Genomic DNA, 20968 nt, shown 5'->3' with positions numbered 1-20968 from the left:
GATGCAGTGATGGGTTTTGAGCTTTTCTCACTTTAACATTCTCCCTAGTTGTGTCTCATATTCAATATTCTATTTCTATCTGTGTAGTTTCATCTGCAAAACAGAAATAATAATGGTACCCATCCCACAGGGTTGCTGGGAGAACAAAATGTGTTGATTTACATAAGATGTTTAAACCAAGGCAGTCCATGCCCCAAACTGAGAGGTATGATTTCTAATGTATTACTTTTAAGTTCTCTCTCTGAATGACATTCGCACCTACCTGTGCTCCCAAGGCGGAAACACTGCTCTCATCTATGACTAGACTGCTTTTTCTCCTTCCTTCTGCCAAATCTGAACCGTTGGGTCCTGTTGGTTCTTCTTAATTTTGTATCTTCATCCTTCCCCAGAATGAACTTTCTGAAAATGTAACTGTGGCTATGTCTTCATTCTCCCATCACTTCTACTGCCTAACTATCCCCAGTTCCCAAATATACACACTTCAAGCTTTCACTAGCAAACCAGAGTGCCACTTTCAATCTCCTGGGGTGCTGTGTTGAGACAGATTAGGAGGTCACATCTGGGCTCAGTGGAATGAGGTGCTGTGATTGATTATCAATGTCTACCATGGAGGGGGTGTTTGCTGGGGAGGATGATAGCCCACATGTTATGAATTTATAGACCCTCCTACAGAATCAAGGCTGAGCTCCTTAACACGGCAGAGAAGCCCTCATAATCTGACCCCTAACAAAACTTCCAGCCTCACCTCATGCTTCTCTCTCCTCTTGCCAGATCAAAGCGCCCATCATTTCCACACCACTATGTTCTTTCTCGCCTCCATATCTTTGCTCATACTTTCCAGTCAGGCTGCAATTTTCTCCCCTTTCCACCTGACTCCTACACATTGCTTCTGACTCAGCTTGGTTTCTGACCACCCCGGTCTGGGTTTCCAACTATTCTTTATATTTCCACAACTCCCTGTGCATACTGCAACCAATGCTTTAGCTACATTACATTACATTATAATTATCTAGTTGGGTGTTTGTGCCTCTCCCATTGTCCCTTCCTTCCTTACCCTCAAACTAGACTAGGAGTTCTTATGGGCAGGTTCTCTGCTCATTCATTTCTGTATTGCCAGGGCCATGCAACAAACACGAATTGAGCACTAATTATGTGTTAGGTATGGGGAGTTTCCTGACCTCAAGTTGGTAAATGCTAGGATGAATATTCACAAAGCACTCTGACTAGGGAAAGCTTTCACTGAAGAGGGAGGTGCAACTGAACAGTTTTAAAGACAGACAAGGAGAAATAATTATGGACTAGGGGATCAGCATATGCAGAACATTAACAGCCAGCATCTATTACAATTTACCAAAGATGGGTACTTGCCTAAGAAATGCTATGCATATTATACATACAGAGCTTTCCAAAAGTTCAGGAAGGCCCAAGAGACCAGAAGATCAAGTTTGGACACAGTGAGTACTTCAAGGTGGCAGGGTCACAGAATGGAGACAATAAGACTGGGAAAGCGGGCTAAAGCCAGACTTGAAAAGGCAGGGCTTTAGGGTTCCTTTTGACACCTTCCTCCTTTCCTGGGATCCAGAAGCAGCACAGAATGCCCTTCTGACTCCAGGCTGATGAGCAGCAGGAAGGCTAGAACCTCTCCGCAAGGGAAGGCTCATTTGCTCTCATTTGTTAAGCTGAACTTGATTCCAAATGTCTTTGAGATACTATAATGCCATTTTAAGCTAACATATGACTTGTACATTCAGGTTTAGAAACGCTACAACTGAAATGTGCAGGATTTCCACATATACTACCTAAATTATTACCACTACCCCTCCCACCCAATTTATCTTCCCTGTTCCAACTTTCATTCCATGTGAAGTTGTATGTGGGGAGATGTGAAACTAGAAGACAGAAAATAAATGGAGGGAGAAATTCCACAGGGAAAAGTAAAGCTGGAAGACAAAGAATTTAACTGGGGAGAGAACGATGTGCCTCCATACAACAAAGAATACCCAAGTCAGAAAGATATTAGTATAGAAAGGTACTACCTTTGGATATGAACTAAAAATGAACATTAACCTCCTGGCATGAAATTTCTGGGTTTCTCTTTGTTATTGATTTAGTCTTTCAGAGTTGTGTGTCACAGGCTCAGAAATCATAAGCAACCTGTGGACACCCTTAGTGCACTGCTGCGTACTTACACAGAAAATCTCCAGTGATCCAACCACAGTTTGGGAATAACTCGTTTCTTAGTCCTCCAGCAGTTGGTGGTATAAATGAGTATGAGTAATATGTTGCCTCCTTGCACAGACAAGGAAGAAATGTTGAACAGGAGAGTGGGGGTGTTCCAAATTTAGCTTTCCTTCCAACCTCTGCCCATATGGTTGGTGGTTAAAAAAAAAAGATTATGGATCCAACAAAATGTAACCTGATATTAGGAGCTCTACTCTAAGTCTATGAAACCAGGGCTAATACCAGCACACGGTATTCATTTATCTTAATGCTCTCTGATATAAGAGGCTGAACTCTAAAAGTGGTCTTCAGTGCCCCAGGGAGCTGGCCTGCGAGACTCTTATCCAGGTTTAGGAGAGGACTGATGAGATTTCTGTTAGTTAGAAGAGACTTCAGAAGGATCCCATCAACCTCAATAGAGAATGAGGAATTAGGAGAGAAAAAAAAGTTTATGGATCTGGTTAACAGTTTCCAAGTTAAGGAAGTTTCCAAGTCTAGGATTCCTAGAAGTCAGAGTCACTAAAACTGAGGGGATCTTTCGTTTGTCATCATAATTTTGGATGACAGGAATTTTTCTCTTATTCACGGTGGAAAGAGTGTTTGATATAAGCCAAGAAACTTTACAAATAAAGGAAGGAAAATAAATTCTCTCATCCAGTGGTGTGCTGATAAATGTTTAACAACTGGTTCTCAAAAAACTGAATATATATGTCATTTTATTTAAGACTTAATGGAAATAAGGCATGTGCTCAATTTATAGATAAAAATATATTCTGTGGTAGAAATTCCAAATATTCAATTGGTTCTCATGGAAGGCTTTCACTAATTTTTGCATTTATAACCAAAGTAAGGCTGCAAATGTGAAACAAGTACAGTTCTTACAGGAAAGTTGATTCACTATTCAAAATTTCACTCCATTAGTGACGAGTGATTTCTTTGCTGAATCAGATATAGTTTGCAAGTGCTAGAGGGATGTTTATGTATTTTTCAGAAGGTAGTGGATACAGAAAGAACGTGATTTTAAATTTACACTGCACCATTAACATTTTCCCCATTACTTTTCTTTTGGCGGGGGCAGGACTGGTTGATTGATTCCAGGATCTCTGCATTAAACTACATCCCTAGCTGTCCTTTTAGTATTTTATTTTAAGACAATTTGTCACTGTGTTTCCCAAATGAGGTACAGGCAGGTGATCCTCTGGTCCCAGACAGTGCAGAGTGCTGGGATGATAGTCATGCACCCCTAATGGCCAGCTTGCCATCGCTATAAGTATAGACAATTTAAAAAATAGTAAATGAAGTTCTGATTTATAGTTTATGCTTATTTCTGCGGGGTAAATACTTCCATCATGGCCAAATTTAACCCACCACTGGGATGACATTGGACACAAAGTTGGAAAATTATGTAGTATTTTTGCCATACAGACATGAGAGACATAGAACCTTAAAAGCATAGATAATTATAAAATTTGATAAAATAAGAATATGATTAGTTTTAAGAGTTACCTTTGTTTTTTAATGGTATTAGTTTCATTGTAAAGTTATTTACTTTTACTTTTATGTCATTTTGTGGTACTGGGTAGGGATTGAACATAGGGCCTTTATACTAAGACACATCCCCAGCTTTGTAATTTTTGAGACAGGGTCTCACAAAGTACCCAGGCTGGGGTCAAACTTAGGATTCTCCTCCTGCAGTTTCCCAGAGTACTGTGATTACAGGCATGTGCCACCTTGTTTGGCTAACTTAATTTTAATAATGTCTATGCTTAACAACTGGCCAAATAGCTCAGCAGATTAAAGGACCTGCTTAGTCAGATGCAGGGGCTGGGAGTTTGATTTCCAGGCCTGCTATGCTGGCCTCACTCCCTGGCGTGCACTGAGATGGCAATTGAGACTGGGCATGGTGGTGCGTGCCTGTAATCCCAGCACTTGGGTGGCTGTGAACAGAAGGATCACTACAGTCATACAAGTCCAATCTATGCAGGGAGATCCTGTATACTCTGTCCTAAAATTAAAAAAAAAACTGGCTCACAAAAATTCTGAAAATTTAACAAGTGGCTCTCATGACCCAGTGGTCGGCCAGCTCGGCCAGCTCTACTAGATCATCATCTTCACCCCATTTAGACAGCTTCTGAGTATGTTTGCCAAGGTAAGGATGGTATAAGGTAGGGACACAGAGCAGGGTTGGATACAGAGCAGGTCCTTATTTAAAGTGTGGTCTGCTACTTTGCTATTTAGTCCTAATCTGTAGGAAGAGAAGCACAGATATTGAAAGTAATTACTTAGAAACTTCTAGAATAACTTAACAGATATTTAGGTCTGTTGAATCTCATAATATTTGTGGCTTGTATCTTGTAGGGCTTTATGCCATTTCTTTTTCTTAGTAATTTATTTTTATTAGTCAACGAAAGCATTGGCTAATGGTGATTTGGCAGGGAAAACACCCCCAAGTTTACAGATTATTTGAAATGTGCTTGTCTGTTTTGTGAGGCCATAATCAGAAGGGCGAGTAGTGCAGGAGATGAGTGTAAACAGGACAACCTTGATCTTGACGATTGAGCCCTCAGAGCTAATCACTTGTAGCTGGACGAGAGGCTGTAGCTCAGGGTTGCTTTTCTAACAGGAGGGCAGGAAGGCCACAAGCCTGGAAATAATCGGGAGAAATGAGAACCGGATTCTTGCAATAGCAAAACAAATCCATAGTCTGTGAGTGACAGAGTATGCTGACTGTTCACTCGAAAAATTTCTTCTATTCCTCAGGATCTGTTTGCTTAGGGAAATAGATAAAATCATAATTGGTGACATGAGCTCAATAGAAACAACTAGAGAGATTCTCTCTTGCAGTCTTTTCCTTCCTATAGCCTGAAAAACTGCCTCATCCGTTTGCTTCAGTATTTTGGTTCTCTTTTATTCTACTTACTTATCTAGATCATAAAATTATAGCACTCGGAGCAACCAAGACTTTAGAAATCAAGAGCCCATGATGAAGGAATTTATTATTGTGGCATGTCACCCTCCTCCAGCCAATCTTCCTGATATATGTTTACTTAATTTCTCATTAAATGCCTCCACAGTCAGGAAGCTGGCTGTTTCCTCGAGCAATCTTTTCGGCTGCAGGATAGCTCAAAGGGTGAGAAAGTTCATTCTTCTGTCAGTCAAAATATGACTCCTTGAAATTCCATGCATTGGTTCCATATGCAAGACCTCTAAATAACAGAAGATAACATTCACATTGCCCTGATTCTTCTCTTGTGAACATGGAACATTGTGACTTCTTGGCATTGTCCTCCAGTGCCCAATTCACAGATTCTTCCCTAAACGCCCCCGTCTTCTCATTCTGAGCCTTCCAAGGTTCAGGGATTTCCTATCTTCTCATTCACAATCTCAGCTGCTAGAAACTACAGGGCACTTAAAGGAAGCCTTTTAAGAAGCAATGAGAGTGAGACATACTTTACCAAACATGGGTTAAAAGGAAGCAAATATGAAAAGTAAATGTTGCACATGGGAATGGGGAAGGAGCTTCATGTATCTGTTTAGTATGTACAACAGGATTACAATCACCAGCACAGCAAAATAAGACAAGAGAGAAAGTTACACACGATCAGTCAAGTGACTGTTTAGTGGTGCCAGCAATGGAACTGAGGCCATCACACACACTAGTTAAGTACTCTGTCACTGAGTTACACTCCCAGCCCTGAAGTACTTACTGAACATCTACTGAATAACACTCAGCAAGGGTGAGGACAGAAGCAGAGGCTGCTGACTGACAGCTAAGCCACTGAGGCGAGAATGAGAGTGTGAGCGCAGACAGAACCTCCTAACTTGTGGCTCACTGATGGACTTAAACATTAATATACTTCCTGAGTAAATAGAAATGGAAAAGAGGCTATCCTACAAATTCCAGGGTCTGTGAGAGTAGGGGGAAATCTCATTAGCACCTTGAGGATGAGAAGTGTCTCCACAGGATGAAAAAGTTGTGCTCACCACCCTCCCAGGAGCTCATGGGTAGCTGAGGCAATCACATTACTCTGAAACCCAGCCTGAAGGTGCTAATGAGATTTCTCCAGCTCTCACGCAGACTGCTCCCAGACACTGGAATTTGTAGGACTGTCTTTATTCCACTCTTATTTATTTAGTAATTGTATTATTGCTTAAATCCATCAGCGATCTACTAATTAGGACATTCTGTCTGCACTTGTGTTCACATTGTCCCCTTAACAGCTTACGTACTATCAGTGATATACATTAGATTCTTTTAAGACAAAGACCAAAAAGTAATTTTTAAAAATCAGCAAGTACATTTGAAATGATAAAACCATAAATGTCATGAATAATTATGCTGGGTCATTAAGTTTCCCTTAGCCTGGTGTGGATGTAGGCTAGCTCAATGACAAGGCTTTCTTTCACAAAGACTAACCTTATAAGACTATTCCTTATATCTTCATTCCTGCCAACGAGACAGGAGAAATCTCCTGGGATTTGACACAGGCGAATAAAGGAAAGAAAAGAGGTGATGTCTGCATCTGGTCTTTTTGCCACCTGGACAAAAGCTAAAGAACATTGCTATCCAAATTGAAGAGATTTGATAGCATGTGTGTGCATGAGCTCACTGCAAGCACACACATGCAGTTCAGCACCCTCATGGAAGTTCACTGATTGCAAAGCAGTTGGTGCCTTTAATCTTGTGAGCCCTGGCTTCATTTCTGATCTCCATCTGCAGCCAATAGAACACTATTCACTTTCAGCTTCTGTCTTTCTCTGCAGGATCAAGATTCCTTGTTACATTGTGCTCTGCTGGTTTGGCTCACCTAAGAGATCACTATCTACTTGAGAACCTTCTGACCATCACACAAGTTTAACTAGGTATCTTCAACTTTCTCTCTGACATGATATTTCTCTTTGCGGCAGAGCACTTCCCTGCTCTTGGGGTCCCTCTGGGGTGTTATTACTCTACAGAGATCATTTCCCTTCTGTTTGGTGGCTTGGCTGGTGGTGCTGGCCTTGCCACTTTTTCACTTGTTCCTCCTACACTTTTCTGCTCACTTAGTACTAAATTTCCCCATTCCATTCCTTTCTATACATCCTTGATTATCGCAGTGTAGTCGAAGTATCACTAAATAGGTCAACATGGCTTTCACAGAGATAAAATCAATGACATCTGTTGTCTAATTATTACATTCAATTTCTTCCTAATTTGAAAGCTGATTATAAAATATGACACATTGATCTTAAGTTTCTCACACTATCCTCAGTACTTACCTCATTCTTAGAGTTATATGTTATATGTAAGGTTTGCCAACAAGTTTATCTTACCCCTAATAAGAGCCTCATACAATAATAGCTCAGATGGGAAGTATTACAGAGCACAGCCTAGAAAAGTAAACCTCAGAATAATCTCCCTGTAAATAATAAAAAGAGCTCCTAAAGCCTCTCAAATTATAGTAACTTTAGGGAAAGACTACCTTTTTTTACTCTCATCTATCACCAGCTTACCTGTAATAATTCCCTAGTCAACACTAAGGCACGAGGAAGGGCCCTTTTTGGGTACACTTCTCAATTGGCAGATAATATCGCTGTTAAATCTCCCATCTAAATCCCTCTTTGTGAGCCATGGGAGCTGCACAATGCTCTAGAGTGACCTGGGATTGGCTGTCTTGTCAATCTATTAGCAAGAACCACCTGGTCTGTATCTGCGTGAAAAGTGCTATTATAGTGAGCTTTGCTTCCTTCAGCTTCCCTGTGGCATTTGATCTCTAAAAGAAAAGATCAAGACATGAAAGCAGATTGCTGGTAGCTAAGAGCAAGACAGCATGGAAAGAATCAGGGGCCCTTTTCTTGACCCTCCCCAACTCATTGTCCACCCCTGCCCTCACTGCCCCTCTGCCACCAAAGAAAACAAAACATAACTAGCTGTGATTCTTTCAAGATGTAGGTGCCTCTTACTATGACTATGTGGTTATTTGCACAACTCCACAGACATATTTGTCATTGTTTAAATATCTTCTCACTTCAGACCACCCTGGGCTAAATGCAAGTTAATGAGTAACTTAAAATGTCATCTTTGGGGGTGAAGGAGTAAACATATTTATAATGAACATCATTGGCCAGTTCACTGGGGGTTTGATTTCTAATTTTAGCTAAAGTCTTTTGGCAAATGAAATTAACTTGCAACTCAATGACACTAAATGATATTAGTAGTACCCTAAATGAGCATGCTGCATTACATTTTACTTTGTATGCTTTATATCCATTACCTAATGTGCATTCAACAACTACTGGGGTGAGGAGGGTCAGCAAATATTTTATGATTATTTTTACAAATGATGAAACAAAGGCTCAGAGCAGCTGAGTAACTTAGCTCAAAGATACAACACAGGAAAGTGGCAGAAACAGAATTGGGATTCAGTTCATTTGACTCTATGGATGTGAGGCCTTCCTTCCAATTATGTCTGAAGGTTCAGCACCCTAAGAATTGGAGAGCACCCCATTTGTCTATCAGATGAGACCTCCTTCCCAGTGGAAACCATGGGCTCTACTTACACTGGGCTCACATGGCTGAAGGAATACATGAGTTTGGAAGGAGTTACTAGAAGATCTTACCTAACAGTTTCAGGAGTGGATTAGTAGATGAGAATGAATCTGCAACATAATTACCAAAGATCTGAATGGTTGGTTTCTGAATAGCACAAAGGAAACAGAACTATGTTGTTGAAACTCTGAATACTTTTTGGGAAATTTGCCATCATTCACTCCTGGACTTATCAATAGGGCCATATGAATATGTAACTGTACATACTAGCATGTGAGCTCTACACAAGACTCAACATCTTTCCCATACCCGTCCCCTAGGACGTTTCATTCCCTGACAAGCTTTGTGCTCACTTAGCAGCAGACAAAATGATTTGTTCTAAATCACTGATATTTCACAGGTGTCATAAAGTTCCTCCATTGGCTTTACCTTTTTTACCAGAACACTCTATTAATTAATTTAGCAATACAAGTGATTACCACCCTCATTTTGACACTATGAGTATAGTTAAGCCACTGAAGTGTCCTTCATCTCTCCTGCGCACATAGGCTTGGTAGGAGTGAGAATGTAAGCCTACACTTAATCCAGTAAGAAATTTATCAATGAATAAAAAAATAAAAATTTTGCTCTAAAAACTATTTCTTGGCCAAGTGTGGTAGCTCATGTCTGTAACCCCAGCATGCTGAGGGTGGGGTGGAGGGCTGAGACAGGAGGATCGCAAACTCAAACCAAGCACAGACATTTTAGTGAGACAATAAAATATTTTTTTTTAAAAAAAGGACTGGGGATGTAGTTCATGGTGAAGGCCACATTACTCCCTCCTCCCTAAAATTTTAATTAATGTCTGAGGTTCTACATTTTCAGCAAACTCCTAAATGACACAATTGTTCCTGGTCCATAGATGCCAGTTAGAGTAGCAAGGGTTTAGGAAATACTGCTGAAGGTTGGTTACCTGATTTTATTTGCCTTTCATGTCTTTAAAAAATAAAACCTATGACAGTTATAATTTACATTTATAGGCTCTGGTAAGTTAACAAATCAGTAAATTTAACAGCAGATCTTATTTTTTGAGTACTTATCACATGCCAGGTACTGTGCCAAAAGCTCTTCATGGGTTATTTAATTACCACAATCCTATGAAATAGCAGTCTCTAGGTTTTAGATGTGGAAGCAGGCTAAGAGAGACAAAATGACTCACTTCTCTGAATGTGTGGCCCCTTCAAAATTCACATTGAAATTTAACTCCCAGTGCAACAATATTAAGGAGTCAGGAGTTGCAGGTGCTCTATCCTCATGCAGTGGATTCTTTCCTTACAAATGGGCCTAGATAGGCCCATTTCTGCTCTTCCATCTCTTGTATCAGATTAGGTTATGACATTTGGCCCTTTTGCCAGTGAAGATACAGTTGAAAGGCCTTCACTTGGCACCACTTTGACCTTGGGCTTCTTAGTCACACACCCTGTGAGAAATTAATTTCTACTGTAAATTGCCCAGTATAAGGTATTTCTATAGCATAACAAATGGACTAAGACCCTCATTAAAAGGGAAATGCTTTAATTTTTGTTCTAAGAAGTAAAACGTTCAGGGAAAGACATAACTGTGAGTTAGACATCATGTAATGGCAGTTTCACAAAAAAATTACTCAACAATGAGACAGGAGGACCCAAAAAATTATATTTTAAATTTAGAAATAATGGCTAAACAACATTTTGGCCCTAGCCTTCCAAGGTCAATTAAGATTCAGGACATATGAGAACTTGTACTGTAACGTCATGTACCTCGGTAGTGTCCCAGATTTTCTGATCAAGAAGGTTATGGGGCCAAAGAGGAAATTGATCGATGACGTGGAGTGTGCCTAAGGAGAGTCACATGAGGAGAAGACACTCTCTCAGGCTTTCACAGAGAGCACATTGGCCAAGCAATGGCCGTGACTCATCCACATGGCTGCACTGACAAATGTTCTACAATCTGAGGTACAGGATCTCAAGATAAATCCTGAGGGCATTTCACTGACCTTCTCAGACCCAAAAGCTACAACTCTTGTTGCATAGGTCCTGCTTTACCTTGGTCTTAACCATCCAGTAGAAAAGTATGAAGACGAAATATAGGAACTAAAGCCATGTTGTTATGTTGAACTATGGGGGACTCAAGTCAATAATTTCTGACATTGCCAGTTAAACAGAAGACCCAATGCTATTATGGGCTACTGGACTCTTTTAGAATATTTTGCTGAGTTTACACACCTATAATATTCAATAACGGTACTTAGAAAAAAATGGGGTATAACTATAAATGTCCATTTTGTATCTGTGTATTCAAAGTGGTTGGGATAGATATATAGTTGCATTCTCTTAATGAATAGAATGATTTGTTCTAATGGTGTTTGTAAATAGGATATCATATCTGCATCTTGTATAGCAAATAACCACTAGGAAGAGAGTATACAATGTGTTAATTATTGGAACTGTCCTACCAATTTGATTTGAAACTGTCTAATTGCTATTTGTTTCTCAATAAAATTATGGGGAAAAAAAGAAATAATGGCTATAGGAAAAGAGAACCTTAGAGTGACTTTGGGATGAAGAGTTTTAAAAATGAATATACCCAGAGAGCTTGGAAAACTACCAAACATTAGCATTCTGATGCATACATGTGTCAAGGACCTGGTGTAGGCAGCCTTCAGGAAGAAGCCTGGCTTGCCAGACTCGAAAAATCAGGGTGGTTAAAACAGGAGAAATGAGATATTTTCCAAGTGGAAATACAACTTAGGAGAAAAGAACAGTGAGCTAGCAAAGTTTGATGAAAATGCAACAGAAGATATTGCTAAAAGACTCTGATAAGCAGCACCCCAGGGAATGAAAACAAAGCAATGAACAGAATCACAGATGCTGGTACTAGAATGGCCTGCAAGAGTTGTCTGGGCACTTTCTTTATTTTCGAGATGGAGAAACTGACTTCTCACAAGTGAAAGAGACGTGCCTCAGGACACTTGAAAATTTGAAGCAAAGCCAAGAATAGAACTTGAGTGCCCTGTACTTCATTCAGTGCATCAAAAGAAGGGAACAAGTGAGCCAGGAAAGCCAGCCAATAGGATCACTTGCTGGTGATGGGAGAGAATGTGTTCTCAAGCATGAAAGGAAGATCCAAGAGAGTCTGAACATAATTTAAGCTGTGCTGTTTATTCCCGAGTTGTCTTTTGGAGGAGGCAACTTGGAGTGGTAAATGAAATGGTGGTAAGTGCACATGATGTTCTAAGTGGAGTTGACTAAGTAAATGGATGTTGATGAATCATCAGGACTGGATGGCATCTGCCAAGATTTTGGGTAAAATTATATAACAGATGACCAAAGCATAGACTTTGTCATGCCAGAAAACTACTGTTGAGTTTTCTACTGCCCATGAGCCAGGCAAATTGGCAATGAATCTCTTTCTTATGAGGTGCATTTTAAAGGTGACCAAAGGAACTTGAGGCTGATAAACTCATGGATCATGTTAGCCAAGGGTATTATACGAGAAGCAAGGTATAATTTTTCCTGTAATTAAATTAGTTATTGTTTGTATAATGTTTTACTATTTGTAAAACACTCAGGGTTGAGCAGGCATAACAAATTGATCAGAATTCTTTGACATAATCAATGGGCATGTGGACAAAGGGAAACCCTGGATATAATTTATTTAGATTCTAAAAAGGCCCTTGACAAGGTCCCACTAAACCAAACACTGCTTCAAAAAGTTAACTTACAAAATTGTGCAACAGTATTTTGAAATGGATAGAGAATCATGAGGAGGAACAGGCAAGGATTTTCTGGAGACGTGTGAACAATGATGTGTCCGAGGAATCACCACAAGGACTTATTAACATTTTGGGAAATCATTAGGGAAATCTTTACCTTTTACAGGCAAAGGTTGAGCACCTCTTATCCAAAATGCTTAGGACCAGAAGTGTTGGATGTTATGGAGTGCTTACAGATTTTGGAATATTTGTATAGACATTACTGATTGAGAACGCCTATTCCAAAAGTTCAAAATTGGAAGGTTCCAAGATTTAAATCCTTTTGGGCACCATCTCAGCACTCAACAAATGTGTGGCTTCACAGTAGTTTAGATTCCAGATTTCCAGGTTAGGGATGCTCAACCTGTAAGATGATGATGAAAAGCTGACTTCAGTATGTTCATGACTATTGATGAGCAGAGAAAAAAAGAGTCTGAGTTGGTTCAAGGAGAGGTCGCTGAAGCCTGGCTCTGACTGCTGATTCCACACTTATGAGTGCATGATCTTGGGCAAGTCACTTTACCTCTTCTAGTATTGGTTTTCTGAAGTGTGAAATAAGAAGAAGAATAACTCTAATTCAGAGTGGTGCGGTGAAATGCAGGACAGTAGAATATGAGAAAATGAATGCAAGTTCTGGCACAGTATCTCAATCATTGAAAGTGTCCAATAAATATTAGCTTCCATTATTCTTTTTATATTTCATCCACACTCTCCTACTAGGATGCCAGGATCTGCATGATCATTTTATGCCACATGGAAGCAGAGAGTCACTGCAGAACATTTCTTGGAAATATTGGCAGAATGTTTTTACTCATTCAGGAGATAGAGAGAACTATGGACTAAGATGGTTGGGAAAGATATCATGGAGGGAAACTAAAAATTATGGAGCATCTAGAATATATCAGATACTGGGCTAGATGCTTTATAATTTCTCCATTTGATTTAGTCCTGCAATAGTCCTATAAAGTTGCGTTTATGACTCCTATTTGATGAGATGAAGGAGTGGAGATATAGGAGATTAAAAACATATTGCAGATCATAATAGCTTATTAGAAATAGAGTCAGAATTCAAGTAGAGGTTTGCCCTACTCCAGACCTATTTCCTTTTCACTGTGTCATGCTGACATTATACTTTGAATGATTAAGTGCAATTTAAAAAGAAAGGAAAGAGACATATTTATACAGAGATAAACATGGGCAATATTTAGGGGTTCATAAGGTACAAATATTGCTTTTTTAAAAAAAAAAAAAACAAAGTGAAAGTTTCTCATGGGTTTTAACGGTAGAAAATAAAGCCAGAAGAATATTTTAGGCTAAACCAGAAGGCTCTCTAAGATCTCTCCTAAGGATCTGAGTTTTAGCTTCAAGTCAATGGGGACAGAATGAAGGCAGCTGAGCTAGGGAGAGGTATGAGATGCTTTAGAAAGATTATCCTGGCATCTGTGCATGATGGATTGATGGACTCTTCTGCCCAGGTCCCTGATTCTTTGTTCTCTAATCTGCTAGCCTTAGGCTTTCAAAACTCCTGCCTTAGCCTAGAAGCCTGGGGACCACTTAAGGTATGATTTCAGTAGCATATGCTGAAGATGGGGGTAGGGAATAGAAAAGAAGCAGTGATAAAAGTAGAAAAAAAAACAGTAAAGAAAGAATCAACAGGGATTTGGGGCCCAACTGCATATGAGCGACAAATGAAAAGAAAGAATCAAAGATGACTTTAGTTTAAGCCTCAGTGATTGGGAGAATGACAGTGACATTATAAAAATAAGGATACTAAGGGACAGCCAGTTTGAGAGGGCCATCCAACATATCTGATTTATGACACAACAAACTGAGGGTAATGGTGGGAAGCAAACAAATGTTCAGTAGGCCAGTAGAAATATGAGAGTCAAGACTGGTAGTAATGATTTTCTAAATTATCCCCAGAGTTGTATAATAAAGGTAATTCATTGTACCATCATAGGCAAGAGTCAAGAGGTAAAAATAACTCCAATGCTCATCAGTGGATGAGTGGATAACAAAACTGGTATTTATGTACAATAAAATATTTTTCTGTCTTAAAAAATGAAGGAAATCCTGCCCTATGATACACATGGTGGAAGCTTGAAGACTTTATGCAAGATGAAATAAGCCAATTGCAGAAAGACAAATACTGCTGAATTCTACTTTAAATGAGGTCTCTAAAACAAAAAAAAAATCATAGAAGTAGGATGTAAAGTAGTTGCAGGGAGAAGAGGAGAAACATTAATAATTTACTAATTAATAGGTGTAAAGTTCCAGTTACATAAGATAAATAAGTCCTAAAGATCTTAATACAGTGTAACATTGTGCCTAGAGCTAACAGTACTGTATCATGCACAAAACAAATTTTTGTTAAGAGGATAGATCTCATGTTATTTTTCTTTTCCTGCAATGAGAAAAATAGAACTTGAGTTATTAAAAAAATAGTTGGAAGAGGGAGGGTAGAACTTTCTGGATTTCCTCTGGAGAAGGAAAAGCCAGAGGTTTAAGAAAAGACCTCTGGACAATAGTCAGTTTCACTGTAGGATTAAGCAGGGCTAGTAAAGGCAGGGGGATGGAAGGGACATATGAGCACGTGTACCACCTCATAGGCTGGGTGACAGGGCGTTTTGGTGAGAAAACTGTACTGCAGAGAAAACAGCATGGTACTGGAAGTCTCAGGACTCCAGGTAGAATTCTGACTCTTCCATTCAGGGAAACCTCATTGTTTCTCTGAGCCCCAGTTTTCTTACCTGTAAAATGGAAGAATGCTTGTCTATATTAAAGGGCCACGTAAACTGACATGTAACAGAAGTGTAAGGGGATTTTTGATTTCTGATCCTAGTAGCCCTGTACAACCTTTTCTATTGTAATTGTTGTTTTGTGTAGCTCTGTAGTAATATGCCCAGCTTGTGGGAAAGCAAACAAAACTAACATGATGTTAGTCAGCTTATAGCTCTTTCTTTGAAAGTTATCCCATCCACGGTTTTCATAGGACTCCCAAGGTTACATTTCTTTTTATAACTGAGCAGAACCAAGGAAATGTCTAATGGGAACAGAGCCAACTGATTAGGTCAGCTCATTTTAGACAATGAAAGACAGGAAGTTACCTTATTAACCTACTCAAGGCCAGAGCTTTTAAAAAAGGCAACCTGAAAACTTCATTTTTCTAGAATGTAGTCATTCCTAGAACTGATGGTATGGTGTGTTGCAAGGACTTTAGGGGGACAGAGAGAACAGATTCAGTGGACTTTTAATTCCTGGGTGCCACCATTTGGAGCTCAGCTTGGAGCTCACAAGGTGATGAACTAGTTACCTGCGAGGAAGCGGAGCTGATTCTTCACTTGCATCACTCCATCGCCAGAGCCTCCGATGCACTCATCTTCATCGTCCCCACAGTCTCCACTTCCAAACCCTTCCTCATCCAGATTTTTATCCAGAGCTCTGCCTTTGGGCACAGACATGGTTCTCAGGAGCTGAAAGAAAATAACCAGAAATGCAGAGGCTCTTCGTATTTCTCTAATAGGCGTAGAACAGTTTATTGCCAGTGGGAGGTAGTAAACTATGCTGAATAAATCACATAGAAGATGTAAAAATAATTTTAAATTTTAAATAGGTATAAACTGCTTATGCTCTCTAGAGTTTCATACTCCTAGAGGCTTCCACAGCACTTGACATGAGTCTCTAATGCTTCACTCTGCTGACATCACACAGCAGCCACAATGTACCTCACATAAGACTTCCCATGTCATGCGATCTAAGTTTCTGGAAATCTCTACAGCAGGAGAATGCATTGAAGAAGAACATAAGAAACGATCAGCAAAGCATATGTATACATATTCTAAGAGGTCAACAAGTTCAGGAAAGATCCCTATGAAAGCACCTGAGGACCGTATTTACATTTACCACATTAAATTATAAATGCCTCTTGCCAAATTAATGTTCTAGTGGTGTCTTTTTATATACTTCAAATGAGTCCTTAAAATTTTAGTGCCCTATGTCTTCAATACTAGAAAAACTTTTTAAAATAAAAGATAATATGCATTTATTTCTTTAACGAGTTCTGCTTCATGTACCTTCTCTGGTTATATTCAATGACAGTTGTTCAGTTTAACCCAGAAGACATGCAGAATGTCTCAAAACTCAATATCACCCCCCACTAATTTATCTCTGGCATCCCATACTTTCAAAGGCAGGAGTTTTATTTTTTTATTTTTTATTTTTTAAGGAGATTGCTGTATTTTATTTTATTTATTTATTTATTTTCAAAATTTTATTAATAAACAGCAATGAGACAGTTTCAAATCAAATCAGAAGTACAGTTTCAACAAATAATACACTGCATATATTCTTCTTAGTGGTTAATTGCTGTACAAGAAGTGGACTTGTGATCCTATTTACAAACACCATTAGAACAAATCATTCTGTTCATTAAGAGAATGTAACTATTTATCTATCCTAACCACTTTGAATACACAGATGCAAAATGGACATTCATCGGTATACCCCATTTTTTCTAAGTTCCGTTATTGAATATTATAGGTGTGTAAACTCAGCAAAATATTCTAAAAGAGTCCAGTAGCCCATAATAGCATTGGGTATTCTGTTTAACTGGCAATGTCAGAAATTATTGACCTGAGTCCCCCACAGCTCAACATAACAACATGGCTTTACTTCCTATATTTCATCTTCATACTTTTCTACTGGATGGTTAAGACCAAGGTAAAGCAGGACCTGTGCAACAAGAGTTGTAGCTTTTTGGTCTGAGAAGGTCAGTGAAATCCCCTCAGGATTTATCCTGAGATCCTGTACCTCCGATTGTAGAACCTTTGTCAGTGCAGCCATGTGGATGAGTCACGGCCATTTCTTGGCCAATGTGAAGGCAGGAGTTTTAAATATTTCCTTTTTCCACAATTTCAGAAAGATGCAGTAAAGCAAAGATACAGAAAAGAAAAATGAATTTTAATTAAAATATGATTATTAAGAGATATTTATTTTGCTCTTCAGTTCCTGGCTTTTCAATCTTCATGCCCAATGCCTTCCTAATTTTACAGGGTTGCTAACTCCCTACTGACTGAGAGAGACCCAGCCTGCACTGTGAACAATTCCTGAGGGCTGATGTCACTCTCCATTTTTTTTTCTTCACCATTTTCCCCCAAGGCTTCATTTCAATATGCCACGTTCCTACACTAGCTTTTGTCACATCATCCACTTCTATTTCTAAGTCTCAGTCCCGCCCTCCCCTCTTTCTTAAATGACAGCCATCAAAAACTGCTGGATGTACAGAAACTGAGATTATTGTGATTGTGGAAGTGGTATCCTGAAAAAAAAAAAAAACTGCACACAGGGGCATGGTTTGGTGTCTGTGGTTTCTATCATCACTGTTTATTGTCACTGTGAAATATACTTTTATGTTTGCCATCTGTGATTTAGCTGCTACTGTAAAAGGTACTTAGAAAAAGCTATATGTCATAGAGAAATGTGGCTCCATGGGTAATTTTTTTATGCAAAAAAGTGCCTAACAGTTCTTTCCTGACCAACAATCTCTAATGGTGTTGGAGAAGCCCACGCCCTTACTATTTCTCAAGCCAATACCATCTCTACCTTGCCCCTCTAACACTCTTCCCCTCACCAACTCTTCCACCTCTTCGATCCCATCATCCCATGAGTCTAAATTCACTGCATGTCAACGTAGGCTAAAATACTGGTTCTCAAACTTTTGATCTCAGAATTCCTTTATTTTGTTTCATTCTTGGTACTAGGAATTAAAGCCGGGGCTTTGCCTCTGCTAACGTCATCTCCCCAGTCCGTTAAGACTGCTTTAAACTTTTACTGTGCATCCCAGAGAACTTTTGTTGGTACAGATTTTAACTATCAACATTTTCAAGGGCTAGCCAAATAGCTCAGTGGATTAAAGTGCCTGCAAGCAGGTGCAGGGACTGGGAGTTCAATCCCCAGGCCTGCTGTGCTGGCCCCGCCCCTGGGTCATGTTGGGATGGCAATTGAGGGTACAGGGTTACAGGATAAATCCTGAGGGTACTTGACTGACCTTATCAGATACAAAAGTTACATTTCTTTTTATATAGGTCTTGCTTTATCTTGCTCTTAACTATCAAGCAGAAAAGTATAAAAACAAGGTATATAAAGTAAAGCCATATTAATATGTGGAGCTGTGAAAGGCTCAAGTCAACAACTTCTGTGGATAGCCCACTACTATTATGGACTGCTGGACTGTGTTGGATTGCTTTGCTGAATTCATGCACCTATAGTATTTAGATGCCAATGGAATACCCATCTCTGACAAGACTAAGCAAAAAAAGGGGATACAAAGGAAGGATCATTCTGTATTTGTACATGAAGAATAGTTAGAATAGATATACAGCTACTTTTGCTTAACTCAATGAGAAGACAGATTTGTACTAATAGTGTTTGGACAGGTTATCATGTCTGCATTTTGTACTATGGATAACCACTAAGAAGATAACAATATACAATGTATTAATTATTGAAACGGTCTTACTAATCAGTTTTGAAACTGTTTTATTGCTACTTGTTTCTCAATAAAATAAAAAAATTAAAAAAAAAAGAATCTGGGCATGGTGGCATGCACTTGTAATTCCAGCTCTTGGGAAGCTGTAAACAGGTGGATCACTATGAGTCTGATCTATTAGTGAGACCACGAGCACCCTGTAGACCCTGTCCTAAAATACAAAAATAAATTAAATAAATAAATAGAAATAAAAAACATTTTTCATTTTCAAGCTCATAACTGAGAAAATTTTTTAAAAATAATTTTATAGCTCAGACATAACAATAAACCCATTATATATTATCATAAACATTTTAAAATGAAAATTTAGTATATTTTCTCAGATACAAAACAATTTGTTGGAAGAGTACGATTGTTTTACATTCTGGAAAACCTTTTTAATATATAGTTTAATGTAAAATACTTGAATTATTATATCTGCCTCTCTATTCTGTCTGTTGTGATGTATTCTTTTGGGCGAAGCATTCACAGAAAATCCAGCCTCTCACAAATACGTGGTGTGAAAAGAGAGAGAAATGTTTTGGTAACCTTTCTTGATAATTGTGGATATCCTCCCCACTGAAAGCCCAGTACGTGGTTATGATGTGCAACATGAAACCATATCAGTGAACATTTCATGCCCTGTTACATGAAACCTTTTGGTATGTTTTAAAATTTGAATGAGACTTTTACTCATTTTATATCATCTTGCATGGATCATGCGGGAAATGTTGGCCCACTAAGCTATGCATGCCCTCCAAATTTTGACACCTTTCATTACATGGTATGAAAAAATTCCCATTCATTAACTATCACCTCTGATCTCAACAGAACAGTGTAAGTATTGGGAAGCTGCAAAGCTTATGGTGGCAGATGCGAGTTTTCAAAACTTTTAGTTTTCTCTTGAAAGCTAAGATTTTATCATTGGTAATAAATACTAGCAGTTGTTTTCCTTGAGCTGACAGGCTCTCTTTGTTCCTTTCCAAGAAAATGTCTAACATATACTCAAGTGTGCAGCACCATAGCTTGTCAGTCATTCTCTCGAGTCCAAGTGAAAAAGAGAGGCTGGTTTGGCTCACCAAATAGTCTCGCAAGTACTTTTCTCTGAGACATGTTGATGCACTCTTTGTAGCATAAACCCAATAAGTGTACTTCTCATTTAATAAAAGAATATTAGAAATTGTACTCAAAGATTGATATTAGGTAAAATGAGTAACATTTTTTACAGCTGTGGCAGTGATATCTTTAAGGGAAAATTCCCTTTATTTCCTGCACGTGTATGTCAGTGAGAGTTACGACTGCTTGTACATTTTGCTGCCACCAACTTGAGTCACACAGCAGTGCCAATGATCATTGCTCTTGCACCGCTCCTGCAAATAGCAACACGGTAAAAGACAGATAACATTTGGGTATTACGCAAATAGTTTCGAGCTTGTCAATTTCTGTGTTTCATGGACTCCCAGGGTCCATGAGAGTTCTCAAAGCATTCTTTGAGAGCTGCAAAGTTAGCTTGTAGCATCTTTTCAGTTTCACCAAAATCCCCCATCTCCTCCGGCTCCATTATTTCTTATGGGAAAACTGATCCTGACAAAAGCATTTTATGTTAATTTCCAAGAATGTATCCTTTGTATATATCACACACTGATTTACTTAGGATATTTTACAGAAGGGCAATTTGTGGTTAGGTAGAGTAGTGAACTTGCTATTTCTCAAGCACATCTACATATGAGCCTTTTATTAATACCTTCAGTAAATACAACTTGAGAACATACTGTGAGTTATTCTGCATTTTTATTGAAAGCTTTCTGAACCATTAAGCCAAGTTCAAATGCTTTATCCTTATTAAAGTGTCCTTGGTGGACCCACTCCCACCCTCCCACCACTACTCCTTTTATCTCAGCCCCTTAATGTCACTTTTTGC

General features: G+C 38.9%; 1 protein-coding gene across 1 annotated transcript in view; it reads right to left on the bottom strand.

The window, feature by feature from the left end:
• Gpc3 (glypican 3) overlaps window positions 1-20968 on the bottom strand; it is a 515396-nt gene that overhangs the window by 36865 nt on the left and 457563 nt on the right. The window contains exon 7 of the mRNA XM_004634481.1: window positions 15835-15994. Coding sequence (XP_004634538.1) covers window positions 15835-15994 — 160 coding nt within the window. The remainder of the gene's footprint in view (window positions 1-15834; window positions 15995-20968) is intronic.

Source organism: Octodon degus, unplaced genomic scaffold (genome assembly GCF_000260255.1).
Source record: "Octodon degus isolate 3935 unplaced genomic scaffold, OctDeg1.0 scaffold00063, whole genome shotgun sequence".
Classification (NCBI taxonomy): Eukaryota; Metazoa; Chordata; class Mammalia; order Rodentia; family Octodontidae; genus Octodon; species Octodon degus.
Note: the sequence above shows the minus strand (reverse complement) of the source record. Positions and strands in the feature narration are given on the sequence as shown.